Source organism: Cibotium barometz, chromosome 56 (assembly GCF_041138505.1).
Source record: "Cibotium barometz isolate CiBa-2024 chromosome 56, ASM4113850v1, whole genome shotgun sequence".
Classification (NCBI taxonomy): Eukaryota; Viridiplantae; Streptophyta; class Polypodiopsida; order Cyatheales; family Cibotiaceae; genus Cibotium; species Cibotium barometz.
The window spans coordinates 7,725,708-7,738,864 of NC_141101.1; the positions used below are offsets into that span (position 1 = coordinate 7,725,708).

General features: G+C 40.5%; 1 protein-coding gene across 1 annotated transcript; it reads left to right on the top strand.

Annotated features, from left to right (window-relative positions):
* The first annotated feature begins 1,957 nt into the window (after window positions 1-1,957).
* On the top strand, window positions 1,958-5,186 carry LOC147606850 (long-chain-alcohol oxidase FAO4A-like). Its single transcript, XM_086791434.1, has 2 exons — window positions 1,958-2,766; window positions 2,943-5,186. The coding sequence occupies exons 1-2, from the start codon at window positions 2,485-2,487 to the stop codon at window positions 5,001-5,003; spliced, it is 2,343 nt and encodes a 780-aa protein (XP_086647560.1). The 5' UTR covers window positions 1,958-2,484; the 3' UTR covers window positions 5,004-5,186.
* Window positions 5,187-13,157: the final 7,971 nt, after the last annotated feature.

Sequence of the window (13,157 nt, forward strand, 5' to 3'; positions counted from 1 at the left end):
TTCCAATGTTCATTAAATGCTTTACACATATGTGTATTTTTTCAATTCTACTTATTCCCCTTGTGTATACATATGCAATATGAGGCAATATCCTAGAGCCTCATATTAATGGCCTAATCCTAAAAATCTTAGCTATAACGCTTGCTGATATGGAAAATTTTTCACGGTTCACATTGAAAAAGATCGCTTGAAATTTTGACTTGTCTTAAAATTAATGGTTGAGATTTTGGAAAATAAAACTTGTTGATATGTAGAAGTTTTAAAGAAAACAAAGTGGAGACACCTCCTTATTTACACTAGTTGGGATGATTGTTCTTTTTCTAGCATTGATGTGTTGATGATGATGAACTGATTTTAGGATCATTTATGAACAAGGACTCGAAAATGAAAACACATAAGACTGTAGGAGGAAGGGTTATGAAAGTGATGGATTTTGAGAAGAAAGTCCAATGAACATAATGCTTTTTAATCGAAGAAGCATAACTTTAGCATGACATTAGCCTCTATTTTTCGAGACTCCTAAAATCCATTACTTTCATAATCTCTTATTTCTAATATAATATAACCATCCCCTTAAAAAAAAGAAAAAGGAGGAAAAAAGAAATCGATGAATTTTGAGAGGTTGTTATACTTGTACGTTGTAGGTGTACCTAACTTCAACTTTCTTTAAATATTGCATTTATGTAATTTAGACTATATATAAAGGAGACTGCATTTATGTAATTTAGACTATATATAAAGGAGACTGCATTCTCCTTTGACACATGTCATCAAAGAATGCAAAGTGTGGGGGAGAGAGAGAGGGGGGAGGGCTGAGAAGAGAGAGAGGTGTCAACCTTGATTAAGGGTAAGGTAATGCAAGGGTTAAAAAATCCATGGTGGTAACAATGTGGGAATTCAAGAGGGGGAGAACAGCCTCAAATTTGAAGGCTTTGGAACCATTCTTGAGGTTACCGTTCAGATAAGGGGACTTGAAATTTTGCCCTTCAAAAGAAAAGCTTAATTTTGAAAAAAATCCTTTAGTGTGCCCTTCTTTGATATAAGGAATTTTTTTTTAATAATCTTTTACCCTTCAAATGAAAAAATAGGGTCACCTTTCAAATTTGTAATAAAATTAAATAATAGTCTAATGCATTGAGCAAGGATCAATTTTCAAAATGTAGCGTTGTTGGGTACTACGATTCGTTCCTACCATAACGGTCCTTGTAAAAACCGAGGTTCAACTCACCCATTGAGCTAGAGCTAAAAAAGGATGAGAATGGTGTCCCAACCACCCGAACTTATGTTGCCAAAGGCAACATATCCCATCCGATGTTCGAAAAAAACCCAAGTGTCCAATGTTCTAAAAAAACCCAAGTTTAGTGTAGTTTGCACCCGCATATTTTGAAAAATACTTTTAAATGTAAAACTTGGAGTACAAATACCTCCTGATTAAGAAGTTATAGAGCAAAAACCTTAAGATTTCAAGATTTTTTTCTTTAAAAAAATAAAATTTCTTTTTTAAAAAATTCACATTTTCTAGATAAAGATTTTCCACTTTTTGGGAAAATACTTTTTTTCTAACAGTGTGGTCCCATCTCCGCTAGTACAGTTAATGCCACAACGAAGATATGGTATACTTTTTTTTTAAAGTCACGAGGATTCCAAAGGTTTCTAGAGGGCGTGAGTTGGGGGCCAACTGTCAATAGAGCTTGACACTCGCGATTTTAAAGCGTGGCGTATCAGCTCAACTGCTCTATGGAACGGGAGCCCCTGCGAATTTAATGCAACGCTAAAGTCCAAATTAATCTGGTGTTAATGGTCACTATAAATCAAGCCTGTGAAGGTGGTGGATCATCTAGAATTTAGGCTTAGGCTTGTTAATCCTGTTGAAGCACAAGTTTAGGCTCGTAGTAGGCTAAATTTAGGCTCTGAAGATAAGATTTGGATAAAGCCAGGCTCTGTATTAGTCGAAGATAAGATTTAGAGAAGGAAGCAGCTAGAGTCCAGACTCCAGGCTGCAGCAGTGCAGTTGATCCAGCTATGGAAAAACATTAGCTGTAAGTACTGTCTGTAATCAGGCGCATGCCAGTGCTTGATTAAAATTTTTGCATTTCCAGCTTTGTTTTCAACGAACATGTTAATTGCTATGATCCGGATTCCGGAGAGTTTCTCTACGGGTTGTACAATGTAAACAGCTTTTCTTTTTTCTTTTTCGAGTAATATAGCTACTGTTATGGCAGTCCTCCAGCAGCACTACAGATCAGTCAAGTCTTACATCAAGTCATGCCACTTTCTTGAATAGGAAACTGCAGTTCACTTTTGAGGGCATTAGTGCAAGCTGCAGCACTGCAGGCAGCACGGGCTCCAAAGGCAGCGGAGAGGAGCTAACTGCTGAAGGTTAGGGTTGGGTTAGAGTCGGAGGAGCTCACTGCCTTCATTATAAGTGAGAATTTTGAGTAGAGGAAGGTGATTTGTTGGCTTCAACAACAGCAAAGGCAAGCAATGCAAACGGAGGAGGGTGGAAACCTAGAAACACCATCTGCACCATGGAGTTTAATCCACCCTCTCCTGCGTGGGGGTCAGCCCACTCCCCCTCCTGCAGGATTCTCTAAGGCCCAGATGGATGCTTTCGTAGCCGTGTGTGACACCATCTTCCCTTCAATAGCAATGAACGATATTGATAACTCCATCAATTTCTCCACAGGCGATCACAAGGCTTTATCAGAATCCGAGCTTGAGGCTTACTTCCGTCTATCTACTACTGATGCCAATGTACCAGCAGAGGTTAGGAGCAGCACCCCTTACTTCTAGCGCTAGTATTTAGATGAAGTAATTAACATAATTCTTTAATCTTTTAATATTTGCTTAATACACTACTTGCAGGCTGCTTAACTTAATCGTTCTCTCTTTTTGCAGGCTGTCTTGCTTAATGCTTTTACACTTTTTTTATATATTTGCAGGCCGCCGGCTACATGACCAAGCTCCTTAAACGCAGCCAGTCTCGCCTCGTCCACCTTGCGCTTTGGATGCTTGCATTTAGGCTCGGAACCCTCGCTCTGGGAGGGAAGCATGCCATCACCTCCTCCTTCCCCTTCATTTCAAATTTTGCTGGTCTCTCACAACAGAAAAGACACGAACTGCTCATTGGCCTCAGCCGTAGCTGCATCTACTCTAAGCAGGAGCTCTTCAGATTCTTCAAGTGCCTCATCTGCTGGATCATATTTACCAAAGTGGACGCTCTTGGACGCAACCCTACCTTTCATGCCATAAACTATCGAGTCGAAGAAGAAGAAGAAAACGAGGAGGTGATCAGAGATTATATGAGGCCCAAGGCTGCACTGGCTGAGAGAGTCATTGACGCCAAAGCCGCAGGTGAGCGACTTGGAGCTCAGCTGGCCAAAATGGGCGTAGCGCAGCTGGCTGACGTTACGCACCTCAAGGCGCTGCGCAGGCGGAGAAAATCCAACACTAGTGTAGAAGTGGGCGTCAAGTGTGACGCAGTGATCTTGGGGTCCGGCCCAGGTGGCGCCGTTGTAGCTGCCAGGTTGGCTCAGGCCGGCCACCGCGTCTTGATACTGGAGACAGGTGGCTATTTTCCGGCGGCGGCGCTGTCTCAGCTGGAGGGACCTTCCATGTACGCCATGTACGAGGAAAGCGGTTGCCTCGTCACCGATGATTCGCGAATGATCCTCTTAGCTGGCGCCACCGTCGGCGGCGGTTCTACCATCAACTGGTCGGCCTCCTTTCGCACCCCTCACCACGTCCGCCGCGAGTGGACTGACGCACACTATTTGGATCTCTTTTCCAGTTCCGCTTACGACCACGCCATGGACGCCATCTGCTCCCGGCTAGGCGTGCAATCCGAGGTGGTACACGAGAACTTCCCAAACGGGGTCCTTCGAGCTGGCTGCAATGCGCTGGGCTACCACGTTGACAATATCCCCCGTAACTCACCACCTGATCACCAATGTGGCTTCTGTGGGCTGGGTTGCAAGCAGGAGAAGAAACGGGGTGCCATGCTTACGTGGCTGGAGGATGCCGCCGCAGCCGGGGCGGTGGTTGTGGCCGCATGCAGAGCCGAAGAGGTACTGAGTTGGCCTTCCGCCAAGAAAATGCCACGTAAGGTGGCCGGCGTAGTGGCAGAGGTGGTAAGCGAACGCCGTGTAACAGTCTACGTGGAGGCTGATGTGGTGGTGGCTGCGTGCGGGGCACTAAGGACTCCGCCACTCTTGAGGCGGAGCGGACTGTGCAACCGGGCGATAGGGCGAAATCTCCATATTCATCCAGTGCAAATGGTGTGGGGCCACTTTCAGGATGGAGCAGGCCCTACAGGGAAGGGCTACCGTGGCGGGATCATGACAGCCTACTCCAAGGTGGCAGCCAACTGGGACACGACAGGCTACGGGGCGCTGATACAGTGCCCGGCGTCGCAACCGGGCGTCATAGGCCTAGCTCTGCCATGGATATCAGGCCTGAATTTCAAGACGCGCATGCTCAAATTCGCGCGTACAGCCTTCTTCATAGTGCTCACTCGGGATCGAGGTGGCGGCCGTGTTAGCGAAGACGCAGATGGGCGGTTGTGCGTGCGTTATGAGCTATCCGACTTGGACAAGGAGAGCTTAAGAGAAGGGGCAGAGCGCGGGCTGCGCATTCTTGCCGCCGCAGGGGCGAGCGAGGTGGGCAATTTCAACAGCGACGGGGAGGTCTTCGTGCCTGCTGGCGCATCGGCGGCTTCGTTTGAGGAATTTCTGGCAAGAGTGCGGTCCAGGTCCTTTCAGAAGCTCAGCACAGTGACGGTGTCGGCGCACCAGATGGGGAGCTGCCGGATGGGCGCAAGCCCAGCCACTGCTGCCGTGCGGCCAAGTGGGGAGACATGGGAAATGGGGGGCTTGTTCGTGGCGGATTCCAGCGTATTTCCAACAGCCACGGGCGTTAATCCGATGATTACTGTGCAGTCAATAGCTTACTGCACTGCCGACTCGATTCTCCGCCACCTTTCCACTCTTCAACGACGCCACTGACATCAACAGCATTAGTATTTAGTACACGTCAACGTCTCCTTGCACTCCGGTCGCCATATTATAAAAGCTTCACGCTCCGACTCTTTCCCCAATAATATTTCATTACGAAAGCTCCACGCTCCAACTCTTTCCGCCAATAAAAATTTTATGAATGCAAGTCCGTCAATAATTTACATTTTTAAAGTAAAAGTTGCTTGTTTGTAGTGTTTCTTTATTAATACGGCTTTAGTTTAGTTGAGTTTTTTTTAAAATTCTCATCTCACATAATCTTCTAGAGAATAAGGGTTCTACCCACAAAGCTTAACAATGTAATTTAGAGAAGTGGTTGTCATCTCATTGTAGGAACGTGGTTATACATGAAGTGGCCCCGCGTTTTTAGTCATGAAACTATGGGATAATCCCCCAAACCCGAGAGCATGGCCACAAAACCCTAGGATAATACCCCAAACCTCATAGCAAAGCAATGTAGCAAGCAATACATGTGACAATGATTATTATGCAAATTTAAGTTAAAAATTTCAAGCCAAAAGTTATGAAAGGTTATATAACAACGAAATAAATGTGTTGGTTTGGTGATTAGTTAGGCTTGAAAGGTGACTAGACCTTGAAGGTGAGGTTAAGTTAGGTTATGTCTTCTTATTAGTTTAATATGTGAATAAGTGAGGAGAAATAGAAGCAAGTGCATGTGTACTTCCATGGCACTTTCATGTCACAAGAAAGCAAACTTGAAATTATGGAGAAATGGTGGGGTGTCAAATCTAGTAATTGCGAACACTATTATAGGTGGATTGATTTTCGACATTTTTTTCGATGGTTTTGAACATATAAAAAAAACCCAAAAGCGTTAATATGCGCATTGAAAAAAGAGGTGATATAAATCCGTCGATATGCGTGTCGATATACACGCTTATATAAACGTCGAAAGTAGTAATATTTTTCGACCACTATTTCGACGCTTATTAGGACACCGGTTTCGACGCTTATTGGCACGTTGGTTTCGATGATAATTTCGATAGTTATATCGACAGATATATTGATAGATGCAGTCCTGCAGCTAGGTGTACCTGCATACCAGTGTTACAAATTACATCCCTTTTCTCTACTGTAAGGTCATGAAACAGTAATTTTTCTTAAGTAACAAAAGTTACATAGCTCATAATGGAGCTGACAAAAAGTACACAAAAAAAGGCATAGAGCCGACAAAAAGAAGTCTGCCACGGAGGCTTCCACATTGTTCCACATCAATCCACCTGATTTAAATCACATCCATTTCATATGTACTCTCATTCTCATTCAATCACATCCATTTCATATGTATTCTCATTCTCAATCACATTCATTCACATCTCATCACATCTTTCCTCATTTATCCTCATCAGATCTCATCCACTCGCATCTACCCATCTCCACATCTCATCACATCACATTCATTCATATCTCAGCCATTCATAACTACCTCGATCCACGTCACATCACATCACATCCATTTCACCTCACATCTCATTCATTCACATCTCATCACATCTTTCCTCATTTATCCTCATCAGATCTTATCCACTCGCATCTACCCATCTCCACATCACATTCATTCACATCTCAGCCATTCATAACTACCCCAATCCACATCACATCCATTTCACCTCACATCTCATTCACTTACATCTATCCCGATTCACATGACATCACATCTCATTTATTCACATCCTTATTCACATCACATTCACTCATATCCATCACATTCATTCTCATCACCATTCCATCACATACATAACATCACATCACATCTATCCACATCATATCTCATTCATACACATCTCATCTCATTCATCCACATCGATCTAATCGTTCACCTGCACGACTACCCACATCTATTCATACATTCATATCTATCACTTCACATCCACATATATTCATGTCACATCCACATATATTCATGTCACACACATCACATTCTTTCACATACACATCCACATCACATTCTTTTGCATACACATGCACATCCATTCTTTCACATACATCCACATCCATTCTTCACATACATAACCACATCCATTCTTTCACATACACATTCGCATCCATTCTTCACATATACATTCACATCCATTCTTCACATACATAACCACATCCATTCTTTCACATACACATTCACATCCATTGTTCACATTCACATCCATTCTTCACATACACATACATCCACTCACTTCCCATATCATTCATTTACATCCTGATTCACATGACATCATAACTCATCCATTCATTCTCATCTATTCACCTCACATCTCATCACCTCTATTCACATCACATCTCATTACATCTATTCACCTCACATCTCATCACCTCTATTCACATCTTATCCATCCATCCATCCATTCATTCACATCTTATCCATCCATCCATTCATTCACATCTATCTGATTCACATCACATCCATCCATTCATTCACATCCATCCATCCATTCATTCACATCTATCTGATTCACATCACATCTATTCACCTCACATCTCATTACCTCTATTCACATCACATCCATCCATCCATTCTTCACATCTATCTGATTCACATCACATCTATTCACCTCACATCTCATCACCTCTATTCACATCACTTCCATCCATCCATCCATTCATATCTATTTCATAGAATTTAAACATAGAATTTAAGAGAATTCTAATTTTGATATCAAGATTCTTTACGTATCTATTTATGCATAAAAATCAACTTCAGTGAGATAATACTTTTATAAAAATCCTTTTATGCATCCATCTATGAGAATAACACTTTTGAAATAAAAATAAATCCTTTATACATCTTTCTATGCATAAAATCAATTTTAATGAGAATAACACTTTTGAAATAAAAATAAATCCTTTATGCATCTTTCTAGGCATAAAATCAATTTTAAAGAGAATAACACTTTTGAAATAAAAATAAATCCTTTATGCATCTTTCTATGCATAAAATTAATTTTAATGAAAATAACACTTTTATAATAAAAAAATTTCCATTATGCATCTTTCTATGCATAGAAATTAAATTTAATAAAAATAACACTTTTATAACAAAATAATTTTTACTATGCATCTTTCTATGCATAAAATCAATTTTAATGAGAATAACACTTTTGAAATAAAAATAAATCCTTTATGTATCTTTCTATGCATAAAATCAATTTTAATAAAAATAACACTTTTATAATTAAAAAAATTCCATTATGCATCTTTCTATGCATAGAAATTAAATTTAATGAAAATAACACTATTATAACAAAACAATTTTCATTATGCATCTTTCTATGCATAAAATTAATTTTAATGAGAATAACACTTTTGAATAAAAATAAATCCTTTATGCAGCTTTCTATGCATAAAATCAATTTTAATGATTAATATCAATGATATCCATGCATATTCATAGATGAATATGTACATGGAGTAATAAGAATATTTCTTTTAGAATGCACAAATGGTGGGAATTACTCTTTTGGGATAACAGAAAAATAAACTTTCTTTTCCAAAAAATTCTAAAATTTTTTGCCATAACCTCCTTTGTATGGCTGACTATTTTTCATTTTTCTCATTCTAATTTCAACTTAAATTAACCCCAATTAGATGTAGAGGACTCTAATCTACATAATTTTTAATTTCCAAGAGAGTAAACAATAAGAAAAGTTTAATTAATCTTTTTGTTAATCATTCTAGGAATCTAAAGAAGGACTGAATTGTAAAGAAGAGAAGGGGGTGGCCTTTTCATCAAGGCATAGCATTAGGATTTACTTCAATCAACTATAAAACAAGAAAATCAAGAAAATCATAGATTTAAAATTAAAAAGTAAGAAAATCTAGCTTACATGGAGTTGTAAGCTTTCCTTTGGCTTGAGGGATTGAGGGTTCTACTCTTGTTTGAAGCAAGAGTGGCCACCAATTACTTTGGAGAGGATTAAGCCAAAAACAATTGAATTATCAAGAAATTCAATGTAAATGGCTCAGGTTAGGAGCAGAGTAACAGTGCATAAACACCATTAAGATTTTACAAAGGGAGAGGCTTTTATTTATAGGAAAAAGTGAGCCTCTAACCAAGAAAACTGATTCTAGAATTTTCCAGATCAGTTTGGTCAAATTTTGACCATTTTTAGGCCAGTTTAGCTTACTTTTTGGATCTAGTTGAAACAAGAGAGAGGAGAGATGAAAATATCTCATTATTTTTTAGTTTAAAAATCCTCCACACATGTGAAATAGGCATCTCCTTCATGAGGGGAGATCCCCACACCGAGGTGTCAAAAATGCATCATTTTCTCTAAATATCTCTTAATTTTTAACTAATAAACCTTGTACTCAGTCAACTCTTCATCTTATGCGAGAATTTACTCATTTTTGAGGGTTTTTATTTTATTCTTCAATTTATCTCCTCCCTACATTTGGATTAATCTTATTGGTCCATATAGGAACCTTAATTGGAGCATAATTCAAAAATTTCTAAAAATCTGGACCCTTAGGCTATGGTCCTTTTTACCTATTTTCAATTAATTCCAATTGCACATTGGAAGGTCCTTTTTGAATTTTTGTTTCAAGGGAAACCATTTTAGACACTAGGAGGATTTTTATATCCAAAAATATCTCAATTTTGAATTACCTCTCTCTAGATATTTTCTCTCTCCAGGCCAAAACAGGGTAAAACAAGATCTTTCTTTTATTTCAGAGAGGGGAATAATTATAAGATCAGAAGGGGAGGTTCTTACACCTGCACACCTCAAAAGCTAGAGGGAGTAATCTTACAGTAGAGGATTACCATATTCACCACATCTGTCCTCTCGCTCAAGTTGCTCAAGGAGGGCATACATCCCGTGCAATAGGGTGTACCTTTCCTCCACATCACTCGTAGCATGACCGACCACTCACAGTTGGAAGTATGAAGCATGAGTACTAATTAAGAAAAATGAAATGCCCATTATGCCAAAAAAAAAGTGAGTGATATGTGTATTAACACTTACAAAGTAGGTGTGGAAAGCATCCCAGCCACCGCTTCCAAGATGGGAGCTCCCTATGCTCTCCATTCGCTTTGCTGCAGCTTCCTACTGCTGCTTATACCTTTGGGGATTTGCACAGTGCTTTCTGCACTCCTCTTCCCAAATCTCTTGTGAGCAATTCCAAGGCTTTTATCCCCCTGACTTTACCTTGCATGTGATGTCGTTGTGCCAGTGCTTCATCATCACGTTCACCATGTGATCTTTTATCCATCTAGGATGGACCTCTTCACTACCTGGTGCTGGCATAAACTCACTTTTGATTTGATTCACGACTCATTTCTTCTTGGCCTTATCAGGTTTATGCCATGTAGTCATGCAGTCTCGTGAGCAAAGGCTACATGGCATAACTTGTGGATTCGAGACTTCATCTCATTGCCAATGTCATCTAAGATCACATTTCCATCCACTACTTATTGATAGCGGGAACGAGCCGGATTGAGGGTAGAGGGATTTGTGTCAAAGTGGTGGGATGAGCGTGAGTGCGGTGTCCCCTCACAACTGGCAATGGGTGGACGCTCGCGGCATTGAGGGGAAGAAGCATCCATGGAGTCACCACCATGGCAAAAACCCGTCAAACAATCTCATCTACAATGATTGGAAGTAGTCGAGGCTTCTGTGACGTGTCATGGAGTGTCCGAGGGTATGGCCTGTGTAGTGGTGGGTTGTGATGGTTGTGCTGCTGCAGAAGTGCCAGCGCCTCCCCCAAAGTAGGTTTGCACCATAGACCTTTGCTTGGGACTCATCTGTGCGACATGAAATGGTAAAATTGGTATGGGGACATGGCCTGGTGGGGGGGGGTGTAGGCAAGGTGGAGAGATTGGGACTATATGCCAGTGTGTCATCGGGTGTACGATCCATGGTCTACACAAACAAAACAAAGTATATTAGCTACTTTTGAAGCTGTATGCATAAGGGCTTATGTATAATAGAAGAATGCTTATAGCTTAAACAATAAAGACATGTGATATTAGAACATTGTTGAGACCTTCTCCAATACTACTTAGACAAGCAAGGTGGACAGTGCCCCTTTTGGATGATAGCTTCTGGAGGACTTTCCACACGCTCACCACTTTAAAGCCAAAGGCAACTTCTCTTTTATAAGATAAGGATAGTGAAAAGATCGAGGGCTCCCCCTCCAATATAACCACCTACTCACGGATAACCGCTCCTAACTTGACTTAAACATCATTCTACATGGCCTACAATAATGCCCCATATTTCTATGCATAAGCCTGAACCCTAAACTTAGCATGAGGTTGCAATAAACATGAGGGTGCATGAATAAGAGAGCTTACCTTGACAATGTCAAGCCGAAGGAGAGGACAACAACACAAGAATGCTCTAACAGATGAATGCTTAAAGGTTAAACAAACGAGGTAACATGTGATATTAGAACATTGTTGAGACCTTCTACAATGCTACTTAGACAAGCAGGGTGGACAGTGCCCCTTTTGGATGATAGTTTCTGAGGAATTTCCACATGCTCCCCACTGTTAAAGCCAAAGGCAACTTCTCTTTTACAAGAGAAGGATAGTGAGAAGATTGAGGGCTCCCCTCCACTTTAACCACCTACTCATGGATAACCACTCATAACTTAAATTAAACAGCATTCTAGATGGCCAACAATGATGCCCCATATCTCTATGCATAAGCCTAAACCCTAAACCCGGCATGCGGTTACAATAAAGATGAGGTTGCATGAATAAGACGGCTTACCTCAACAATGTCAAGCCAAAGGAGAGGACAACAATGCAAGACCTACAAAATATAACATGAGAAAAAGTGATTAGTTATACACTTAAACTTAAACTCTAAGCCTATGCATAAACCCTAAGCCTATGCATAAGCCCTAAGCAAGACCTAAACCCTAAGCCTATGCATAAGCCTATTGCATAAGGACTTATGCATGCATAAGTCTAAACCCTAAGTCTATTGCATAAACCCTAAACCATAAGCCTAATGCAAGAAGCCTATGCATAAGGACTTATCCGTAAGCCTATGTAAGGCTTATACAGCATCATTAGGATCTCAATGGAAGGCTTCTTGGGCCCTTTTATTTGGCACTTTAAGGAGTCAAACCTTTTCTCTTAAGAAGAAACGTTTTCTAATTAGAAGCTTCAAAACGGCTACTTTATTCGAATTTGAATTTTGGAGGAAAAATGGAATTTAAAATCTAGCGGACAAAACCATATCATGTAACATATCTATGGAAAGCTCTTGATGCGTAGATCACGGATCTATAATCTCCGCTCAAATCGAAGCTTGTATGTAGAAGTTATGGAGGTCCGAAAATTGTAAAATTGCCTCCCCCCTTTTTGGGGGAAAAAGTGTACCCTTTGACCACTCTTACACCTCTCTTACAAACCCAACATTTCAGTCCACATGGCAACCCCCCATTTGGCTATTCCTTAATCACCTTGATTAGGCTTGGGCAAATTAAAGGGCCCAAGAAGACCCCATTCACTTCCTAATGGTTTTATCTACCCACCTCTCCATCTTGGGGCCTCGTATACAAGTAAAAAAGAAAAAATAATAATAAAAGTAGCAAGGGTTTACGGTCCATAACTGGAAGTGAAGAGATTGTGTAAAGATAGGCTTATGCATAAGCCCTAAGCAAGACCTAAACCCTAAACCTATCCATAAATATAACAATGCAAGACATAAACCCTAAGCTATGCATTTATGCCTATTCATAAGGGCTTATGAATAAGCCTATTGCATAAGCCTAAACCCTAAGTCTATTGCATGAACCCTAAACCTTAAGCTTAATGCATAAGGGCTTATCCATAAGGCTATGCATAAGGCTTATATACATAAAGACTATGCATAAGGGCTTATGCATAAGCCTATTGCATAATCCTAAACCCTAAACCATAAGAGCTTATGCAAGAAGTCTAAGGTGAAGGGCTTATCCATAAGGGCTAATGCAAGAAGTCTATGCATAAGGGCCTATCCATAAGCCTATGCATAAGGCTAATGCAAGAAGTCTATGCATAAGGGCCTATCCATAAGCCTATGCATAAGGCTTATGCATAAGCCTATTACATAAGGGCTTATCCATAAGGGCTAATGCAAGAAGCCTATGCATAAGGGCCTATCCATAAGCCTATGCATAAGGCTTATGCATAAG

Excerpts from the sequence above, each read along its gene's own strand:
- LOC147606850 (XM_086791434.1), top strand. The coding sequence starts at position 2,485 with ATGCAAACGGAGGAGGGTGGAAACCTAGAAACACCATCTGCACCATGG. Across the intron at positions 2,767-2,942 it reads ATGCCAATGTACCAGCAGAG|GCCGCCGGCTACATGACCAA; the intron begins GTTAGGAGCAGC and ends ATATATTTGCAG.